The sequence below is a fragment of the Cibotium barometz genome, chromosome 22 (assembly GCF_041138505.1).
Source record: "Cibotium barometz isolate CiBa-2024 chromosome 22, ASM4113850v1, whole genome shotgun sequence".
In the NCBI taxonomy this organism is placed as follows: Eukaryota; Viridiplantae; Streptophyta; class Polypodiopsida; order Cyatheales; family Cibotiaceae; genus Cibotium; species Cibotium barometz.
This window is the reverse complement of record NC_141067.1, coordinates 26,592,068-26,602,645: the sequence shown is the minus strand read 5'-3', so window position 1 is coordinate 26,602,645 and position 10,578 is coordinate 26,592,068. Positions and strand designations below refer to the sequence as shown.

The following is a 10,578-nucleotide window of genomic DNA, read 5'->3' as shown; positions in this document are numbered from 1 at the left end:
AAATTATAGCCATCAAAAGAAATTAAGGAACATGTCCAAAAAGAATGGCTAAACAATGGTCAAAAATCATGAATACATCGTTTAGAATTAATCCAAACATAAATATCCATTAATACGAGGTATAATCGTATTAATAATATGCGAATAACACGCATCTATCTAATGTCAGCACGAGAAAACGTACTTTAACATTAAATAACCCTCGAAAATATTAAATTCTCGAGAAAAAGAATTATCATGATTTTTTTCTAATTTTTCCAAATTTATAGGATCTCAAAATATAATAATTTTGAATTCCACCAAACCTATCTCATGGCATTCCAAACCTATATTTTTCCAGAAAATTTTTAGCAATTTAATTTGCCAAAATACCATTGATATTTTAAAAATACCAATTTTTAAGATTTCTAAATATAATACCTAAATTATTCCTAATTTTCCCTGAGAATCCCATCGTTCACGAAATTTCCAATTCCGCCCGACAATTCTCAAATCCAATGAAAATTTTCAATTTTAATGGATTTTTTTAATTTTTTGGGTCAAAAAATATAATTTTAAAGAAATTTGAATGGTCACGGGTGCCCGAATGGACACACCACATGCCAAACACCAACCCCACATTTTTCCAAAATTTAAAATAACCTTTGTCTAATTTTCCTCTAATTTTCAAGAATTTTTTGAAATTTTTAATCAACCCCGAACGCATTTAGAATACGAACGGTCAAAAAATTTCGGAATTCCAACGGTTTTCTCGGAATACGGAAAGCCAAAAGTTTAGGGAAAATAAAAAGACAAAAAAAATTGGAATGTGAAAGGTCAAAAGTTTCCGGAATACGGAAGGTCAAAAGTTTTTTCGGAATTCGAAAAGCCAAAAGGTTTCGGGAAAACGAAAAGTCAAAGGTTTTCCGGAAGTTGAAAAGCCAAAATTTGTCAATAAGAAATTTCCAGGAATTTTCATGGATTTTTTTCCTCAAATCCCAAATTTTTCAGAAATTTCTAGGCTTTTTTTCCAAGCTTTTTTCTTGAAAAATATCAAAAAGCTTTTTTTTTAAATAAAAAACTCATTTTTTAAAAAAAATGCAAAAAAAGGAAAAAATTAATTTTATGGCTTATAGCCAACTTGATTTTTTTAGGGGGGGGGGGCGTTTTTCCGCCGGCGGCGCTGCTGCGCAGCCCCCCCCCTCCCGTCGCCTGCGTGAATGAGAAGAGAGAGAGATGAGATCTCTCTTCTCCCCTCTCCATTTCCATCTCTCCATTTCCATCTCACCTCAATCTCTTCTCTCTCTCTCTCTTAATCAGAGAGAGATTAGCTTAATCTTTGATTAAGATTTTAATTAAACTTAATCATAGTTATGATTAATTATGATTTATGCTTAAAAAATATCATTTTAAAGAGATTTTTCACCCGGAAAAGAGAAGGAAAAATCAGATTTGAGAAAGGATCTTTTGATCTTTTGAATAATTACATGTGCTTTGAAGGTAGCATTTGCCTTCGTTTTTTGCACATAATTTTAGAGTATATTTCTTATACTCTTATATATATTCCAACTCGGATACCTAGTTGCTTATATATCTAGGTGAGTTATTTTTCTACCCTAACTTTATTGTGTTTTGGGTAGTTATCATTAGAAAGGCGCCAATAATTCAATTTCTTTTCTAATGATGTACTCATAAGGAGTTATTCCTTGATGTAGTCTCAAGTATATAGAGACAGGTTTAGTATGTGAAAGTCTGGATAAGGCCATCTTATTCCTTTTATACAGGATTTTATTCATATTTCCTAGACGGCATACTAGGGAGTTTCAAATTGTTAAGGTATGTATGGGTGGTATCATGGTGGTATGGGATGCTAGGGATCCCTCACATATATTATCTTATGGGATAATTTGGACTCAAGATTGTTGCTTTGCTTACATCACTTAGCATGTTGACCTCAACATTCAAAGACAATCTTATTTCTAAATTCACTAGAAGTTATAGTGTGGGCATTCTCTAGATAAACATCTTTTATCTATAGCCTGCATGTTTTGATGAGGGAAATCTCATCGGCATTTTCACTTGTTGAAATCTATTTCTTTACAGTTCAAACAAGTTTATCTTGTTGTGTTCGGATAAGGAAATTTGGATTCTTCCTTTGTTGGAATTTCTTTCTCTAGTTCCGTACTTTAGGTGATTTATATAGTCAACGTGATTGTTTACGGATGGATATATGTGACTCATCGAGACGTTGATGACTCTCTATGTTGATATGGGTAACTCGAGACGTCGATTATTCCATATGCAGATGTGGGTAGTGTCGGGGTGCCGATGAATCCCTGGTTTCTGCTGTTATAATGCCATGTTTTCCTACTTTATTCCGAATGGTTTACAACAAGAAAGTTACTTTGAATGTGAATTGTTCTGATCATCCGCAGTAGTCTGATGGGCAAACAGAGTGTATGAATCAGATTATAGTGTATATGCTTTGTGCATATGTCTCTAGAAAATCATCATATTGGGAAATATCTTCCGATGATGGAATTTGCCTATAACAGTTCTAAATTTACGGCTACTATTTTTTAGTCCGTGCATACTTATGTATGGGTATCAACTCAGGGCACCTATTTGATGTCAGTCTTAAGGACATCGAGCTTGATGCATCGAGGGATTTCTTGCGAGATATGTAGGAAATTCTGACCGAAGCTCGGGATTCTATCAGGAGTGCTCATGATAGGGCACGGTTTTATGCTGATAGGGGACGCTCATCTCGGTCTTTTGAACCAGGAGCGTTGGTTTATTTTAATGTTCCTAAAGATTCTCAGACTTTGTCAATGGAAAAATGCTCAAATTTATCTCCTAGATATTGTGGTCCATTTCGAGTTATATATCGAATTGGCACGGTTGCGTATGAACTAAAACTATCTCCAATTGTTAGGATTCATCCAGTCTTTCATATCGATAGATTGAAAGGGAAACTGGGAGGTGAGGATGACACAGTCACTCCTCAAGAACTCGTTGAAGTCGATGAATTATCCTATGTTTCACATGAACCTGATAAGGTACTTGAATTCAGGGAAAGGAAACTTTCTAGTTGACTAATCCCTGAGGTTAAAATTAGGTGGAAAGATAGGGAAATTGAGGATTCGACTTGGGAGTTGGTTGAGATTGTTCAGCGCAGTTCTTCTTTTCATTGCAAGAGTGCAATGTTTTGAGAGAGGGGAAGTATATTATATGTACATTATGTGTGCTATATTATATACACATTATGTGTGCATATACTAGGAGGCTAACCCACATTAGGCTTGTGAGCATGGGAGCATGGGAACAAGCTCTATGTTAGAAAAAGTGATCTATGTCATATCATAGACAAGGTCAAAGGGATGTGGATGAATGTAGTGAAGGCTAGGAGTTATCCCACATGCAAAGGCAAAGCCCATATGGTACTTGGACCTATATAAAGGGTCACTTCAATGGAATGAAATACAATGCACATTTCCACATCTCAAGTCTCTATATGCCTTCCAAGCTAATTAATCTTGGAGCCTAATTGTACTTGAGTCCATTTCACTTGTTTTCACATTCTCATCATGTTTAGCTTAGCATTTGATCCTCCATGATTTCTTACATGGTATCAGAGCATAGGTTAGAATATGATTAATGGTGTGATTAGAATAATGCGATTTTTCTCTCTTGCAAGTAATTAGGGTTTTCTTATTCTTGTTCAAGAGTGTTCACTTCTTTGTATGAAGATTAGATTAGGAAGGGATATTAGTGTGTCTCTCTTCTTTGTTTGCCATTCTCTATGCTAATTTTTTAGATTTAGTGAAAGAGAGAGAGAGTGCTATCTTTCTACAAGGGAGAGAAGGAGATTAGGTTTAGAGCTGCCAATTGCTACTGAGGAAATATTAGGACGCTCGCTTATGCTTGGAGTGAAGCGGGTGGAGAGAGTTCTGCCTATAGGCACAACACTAACTGTGATAGGTGAGGCAGAATAACATTTCTTAAAAAAAAAATGAGTCTCGATCATGGATTCAAGATTCAGCATTGATGCTTGCAAAATGAGCAAGGAAGTGCCTTGGTGCTTCGTATGAAGCTTTGGAAGTGGCAAGCTCAAATCTCTGATGGAATTAGTTTGCATGGAGAGAGTACGAAGTGCTGAGAAGAAAGCGATGCTTGAGCTGTCTGCAGAGTAGCGAAGCCGTAAGGAATAAAAAACAAAGAAAAATCAAGATATTTGGGAGTCTGTTCAAGGCACAGCAGGTGAAAGCAAAAGGTCGGAAGCAAGGCGGCCAGCAGTTGGAGGGTAGCAATTGTGCCGTCCATAATCGCAGCAATCAGCAGAACAAACGTAGCAGAGATCGTCTCATCATCAGAAGACGAAGCAGCGCGACGCATCAAAGTAGCAGCAGCACTCAAAGAAGAAGACGTTGACCACCACAGATCCAGAATCGGCAGCGTGGAGCCCCTGAAATCAGATCCGAAATCAGCGCAGCGAATCTGGCCGTTTTTCTTTGCATTTGAAATAAAAAATTCTCTTTTATTTCTTGAGACTAAGGTTTAAAAACCTTAAAGTGGTTTAAAAGGTTGTTCACACGGCCTCATGGACTTCATTATGTTGGCCCTTTTCATCATATCTTTTTCTTGGATTTTCTCGGCCACAAGGGCATCGTCACCAACATGGGTCATCATCGTGTGACATCAAAGAGATTGCCATCAAGAGCTTCAAGAACAAATCTCAAATGCACGCACAGTCTATGAGCAATGTCAAGACGAAGAAGATGTTATGCAGAATGAAGATGCAGATGAAGACGCAAGAATGGATGAAGACAAAGACGAAGATGTCAATGAAGATGAACAAGATGCTCTCTATGTTGATTATTATGTCATGTCATAATGACGAATGATTTATGCCCTCTCTTACCCAAATGTTTATGTATGGACACCTCTAACCACCGATGATGTAGGTTATGTGTTTCTATGATGCTCACAATATCTCTCAGTAGGCCATGTAGCCCTCAAGGGGGGATTGATGGGGAGTTGGGTCTCCATGACCAACAAATGATGATGATGATGCCCATGGATATGATAATGATGATGCTATGATGATGATGGGGTATGGGAGAGGAATGTTTTCATGTAGGAATGTTTGTCATGTCATTTTCTTTTCGCAATGTAGAAGCTATGCTCCCTATGAGCGATGCTAATTTCTTTTATGTACTGTAGAGCTATACTCCTTATGAGTTAAGCTTTTTCTTTCATGTAATGTTAGAAGCAAGGAAGGGCATTATGATATGCCATGATCAAGGAAGGGTGTTAGAAAAAGTGATCTATGTCATATCATAGACAAGGTCAAAGGGATGTGGATGAATGTAGTGAAGGCTAGGAGTTATCCCACATGCAAAGGCAAAGCCCATATGGTACTTGGACCTATATAAAGGGTCACTTCAATGGAATGAAATACAATGCACATTTCCACATCTCAAGTCTCTATATGCCTTCCAAGCTAATTAATCTTGGAGCCTAATTGTACTTGAGTCCATTTCACTTGTTTTCACATTCTCATCATGTTTAGCTTAGCATTTGATCCTCCATGATTTCTTACACTCTAGTGGAGCATGGGTTAGGACTAACCTTAAGGTTTAAGGTTAGGGTCAGGCATCCAAGGGTCACACATGAGAAATGGAAAGTCAAGAGTCACTTGAGGGCCCTCCTATATAATAGGGGCATGGGGCACACTCAAGGGGGCTTGGGGGGCTTGGAGCTTGGAGGCTTGGAGGCTTATGCTATGGTCTCTTGTGTAGAGGTCCATATCTTCTCACCTACCATTTCACACTATAGCTACATGCTATTGGATTGTGTTATACCTCTTGATGGTATGGGACATCAAGTTAGAGGTATGATGTATTTCATTCATTATTCATGTGTGCATCCCTTGGGCTCGGGGGTAGTTGGGTGGTTGAGTTTATGCCTGATTTATGCATGTTTTATGCATAACAATTATTTAGAGAGATCTTAGGATTTTAACACTGGTGGAGGCTATCTACCTTGGTCCTGGAGATGGCTCAACCATCACCGCCACCATGCCGATGGCTAGTGTAATCCACCTCCTCCCCTAAGACAAACTTCGCATATAGTTGCTTTGCGAAGTATATGGGAATCTAGCGGTTGTTCGGCATCCTCCCATATGCAACAGCATATTAACTATAGATATGTGCTGCCATATGAGGATGTGAACACCACAAAATTGTAAGAGGCTTGCCCGCCCAGGCCGCATCCCATGACTATCCACGACTATCAAGGAAAAGGTCTAAGTAGGCTCCATCCCTAATCGGACCAAGATCACAGACTTGACGATATGTCAGGCCATGTGACACAGGAGCAGTGCGATGGTGGGCAATCCACTCATCTACATAAACAATATCGTGAAGGCTACAAAGGGACGATAGCATTGCCTCCAAGTCCGACACGATATTTATTGTAGATGGTGTGCCTCTATAGTCCTACGGATAGCCCCGTTAACTCGTGGTCTATCTCCACGATGAGGTTCACAATAGACGAGCAGCCCTCCTCGTGGCCCTCCTCACTTGACTCCATGCTAGAACCTAAGCCTAACACAAACGGGCAGGTCAATGTGAAAGGTCCAATGCAAGTTAGTGCTAAGCAGCACTAATGAAGCTATAAAACAATACTAATGAGCCCACTAATTGCTAATCCAAATCAAGAGAGCAAGGAGAGTGAAAACGACATGTGTGAATGAGGCAAAAAAACAAATTCTGATTTTATAACCTCGATCGAGGTTCGGTGGCATGCATTTTATGCAAGATGTACGCTCCGAATGTACGTGCAGTTTTAGGGTTAGTGAGTGACATAAACGGCTAAGATATGCATTTGATTTTAGGGTTGGTGAGGGATCGACGGCTGCAATTTGAATTAAGTACCTCGTTCAATGTGGACAGATGAGATTAGATCTCTATACATCCAGGGAGATTTGTCAATGGTTAAGATGATATTTTCTTATCTCGTTCGAGATATGTGGGACGGTGGAGACGGCATCATGAATATACTGAATGTACATCTGAGCAGGCATGCCGAGGGGGATCCACCATGGCATTGACTTGGATCCAAGTGGCATGCATATCTTGATCAAGATAATGTGGTGGCGGTGACATGTACTGGTGACATGGATGGTGACTTGAAACCCGGACCTACTGGCGTGGCGTTAGTTGGTATCTCTTTCAAGATATGGCGCTTTAGGCTTGGGAGACACGTGTCGTGTTTTAATTGATGGCGATATCACGATCGAGGTACTCCGCTCGAGTTGTGTTGATGTCCCAATTTTAGAGAGAGTGAACAAAAGTGAGCACCCTCATCTTGCAACCACCCTTGTACTATATTGTTTTCTTGAAATAATTGTATATTTTCTTAATTGTTTTTTGTAGAGGAAGGTTGTTGAGCATGACCCAACAAAGGAGGAATATGACTATGGGTATAGAGCCCCCTGTCCGCAATTTTGGGCGTGGATGCGTGCATGATGTGTACGCTTGGATAAGTCCGTTTTGGGGACTCAAGCTAATGACGTAATGTGTTGCCTAAACCATTCTCTTTTCTATGTCTAATTGTATTCTAATGCTCTTGCTTACCTTATGCGCTTGATGGCATGTATGCAGGATGAAGGGGAAGAAGAAGAGGAGGATCCAGATTATAGCGTGAAGCAAGTGAAGAGGACGAGGAATCGGATGACGAAGATCACTCGAAATCCGAGGAGGATTCCAGTTAGACACCCACCTCTTCATTGTATAAACTTTATGTATATATGGCCAAAGGCCCAACAGTTTTTGAAATATAATAACTTTTTGGGCTCAACTGCAGTCTCCACAATGTATGTGTTTCTTATATTTGTGTTTGTGTTACAAATCTAAAACTGTGACTCTGTTTTAATTTTACAAAAAAGAGCTGAGGCAGACCAGTCTGTCCGAGCGAAAATATAAGTTGCTGCTCATCAACAGCGAAATATCACTGCTCTCACAGCGGAGCGAAAATAGTAGTGTTTCTAGTAGTAAAAATGGTATGACACCTAGCTGTGCTTCTAGTTATAAAAACACTGTTATAGACCCTCATTCTATTGTAGTGTAGCTCTCTCTCACAAGACCTTGTCACCAGTCTCTCTCTCTGTTTGCTTGCCTGTATGCTACTAGTTATCATGCATACAAGCTGAGAGACGGAACTTTCTTTCTATTTTTCTACTTGACCATCGTAGCCCTTGTAGTTGGGAGAGCGACTATCCTATGAGAGGAGGAGCACGGGAGGCAGGGGGGCTAGTAGGAGGGGGGTGATGGAGGAGGCGGAGGAGGGGGTGTAATATAAATATGTATCCATGTGAGTGGCATTAATTAATACATATCAAAATCTGTCTCTTTAATACTTCCTATTAAAGAGACAAGGACCATATCAAAATCTGTCTCTTTAATACTTCCTATTAAAGAGACAAGGACCATATTAGGTTTGAATTGTCTCGTTTTAAGTACTTTTAATTTGATGTGGATAAAAAATCTAGGATGGCAATTTTTATATATATAAAAAAGATGGCAATTCAACTCTATTTTTATGGGCTTTTGTTCTATTTTTGCTTTCGACACTACGTATCTTTTCATATTGCGCGAACTGTGTGGGCTTTGACAGAGATCACGAGAGCGTAAACAAGCTTGATTTCTGAGGTTCTGAGGGCGAGATTAAGCGTAATCAACACCATGGCAGAGAGTAATCCAGTTGGGAGGACCATAGTGATTGGCATGGATGAGAGCGATCACAGCTTCCATGCGCTGGAGTGGGCTCTCAACACGCTGATTGCCTGCAAGCCGCCATACGATCATGACAAGGTCATTCTTGTGCATGCCAAGATGGCGAGCAGGGCTAATCTGGGAGGTCCAGGTAACAATTACAACGTAGTTTTCCCTGCACACAGCAGTAAACATATGATTGTCTGTGATTTTGCTGCGGCGGCGGGGACTTGATGACGATGATGATCGTCTGCTTGTCTGTGTTTGGAATTGCAGGCTACGCGCTGAGTGCTGAGCTGGTTGTGAGCATCGACAAAGCCCAAGATCGGGAAATCGAAGCTTTCATTAACAAAGCCCTTCATCTCTGCATAGAAAAGCAGGTTAGTCTCTCTCTCTCTCTCTCTCTCTCTCTCTCCCCCGAGTTCAAGTCCCTACCGTTGGTCGTACTGGGTGTGCAGGTCTGTCTATGTGAACCCTATATGTGTATGTATGTTCAAATAGATATGCATGGTGGAGGTCAAGAGTCCACTTGCACCTGATGACACAGGAGTTTCAAATCTTGTCTTGACACAGTAAGTACACATGTGCATACACACACAGCCAACATCCTTCTATATGGGAGGCTTTCTTGGTGAGGGAGCACAAATTCAAATACTATGCATATGCATGTATAAGGACCTACCTACATGCATATATACATATCTGTAGATGCATAGGTCACTTATAGTTGTAGGTTTAAATGTTGCTCTTACATGTTTACAATTTGTGCATGTTGACATCAATTGTTGTAGGTAATAGCTGTTGACATCAATATGTTTACAAGTTGTGCATGTTGACATCAATTGCTGCTTTATTGGTGTAGGTAACAGCTGAGGCACAGGTTGTATGCGGGGATCCTAGAGATGTTATCTGTGAGTTAGTGGAAAAGTTGCAAGCAGATTTTCTAGTGATAGGTAGCCACGGCTATGGAGCAATAAAGAGGTAATAGCTAAACACATGGAGTTAGAGTGTTTTTTGGTGAGGGGACAAATGATGGATTATTATGTATGGTTTCTTTGGTTAAAAGGAAGAGAAAGGGGAAGAGGGAGGAGGGGGTGCAATAGTATGATTTTTACTGATAATTTTGCTTTGCAATGCTATTTGCAGGGCGGTGCTCGGAAGTGTGAGTGACTATTGTGCTCACCATGCAAAATGCCCCGTGGTCATTGTAAAGAAGCCTCACAACAAGTTAGATCATCACATTGAAGGCAACAAATTTTAGCACTATAAGCCATGAAATCTTGACTCTTAAGATGCAGGTAGTGGAAGTGGGTGATATGTAATTGATACAATGTTATGGATAGAGTTTCTTATTTCAGCTTATGAAATTAAGTATGTAATTTAATATATTTAGCCTGGTCACATTGTAGCTCAGTAAAGTTAAAAACAAAGAATTCAATTCATTACTTTTGGAATCATTCAATATTGTTTGAGAACTATGGTTGTTTTTGGAATAAAAATAAGGTGTTACGGATGCTTGGCAACACCAAAGTTTTAAGTGACTTTGCTTCCCACATCCTATCTTCCCTCATATTCTTGTATTCTTCCACCTCTCTCTCTCTCTCTCTCTCTCTCTCTCTCTCTCTCTCTTATGTATGTCAAAAACCATGACCCATTTCTCCTCCGCATCTCATGAGGCAATGGTGCAATAATATAACTATAATACAAAAAATCTTCTGCTTGTTTTCATCTCAACAAATAACTTCTTGTCAAGATTAAGAATTCTAGAATCTTCGGTTAGAACACTTCTTGTGTGTGTGTGTGTGTGTGGGTGTGTGTGTGT

General features: G+C 39.6%; 1 protein-coding gene across 1 annotated transcript; it reads left to right on the top strand.

Annotated features, from left to right (window-relative positions):
* The first annotated feature begins 8,643 nt into the window (after positions 1-8,643).
* Positions 8,644-10,159, top strand: LOC147626473 (universal stress protein A-like protein). Its single transcript, XM_086816929.1, has 4 exons — positions 8,644-8,907; positions 9,033-9,136; positions 9,619-9,737; positions 9,903-10,159. Exons 1-4 carry the CDS (start codon positions 8,727-8,729, stop codon positions 10,015-10,017), a joined length of 519 nt encoding a protein of 172 aa, XP_086673055.1. The 5' UTR covers positions 8,644-8,726; the 3' UTR covers positions 10,018-10,159.
* The last annotated feature ends 419 nt before the right edge of the window (positions 10,160-10,578 follow it).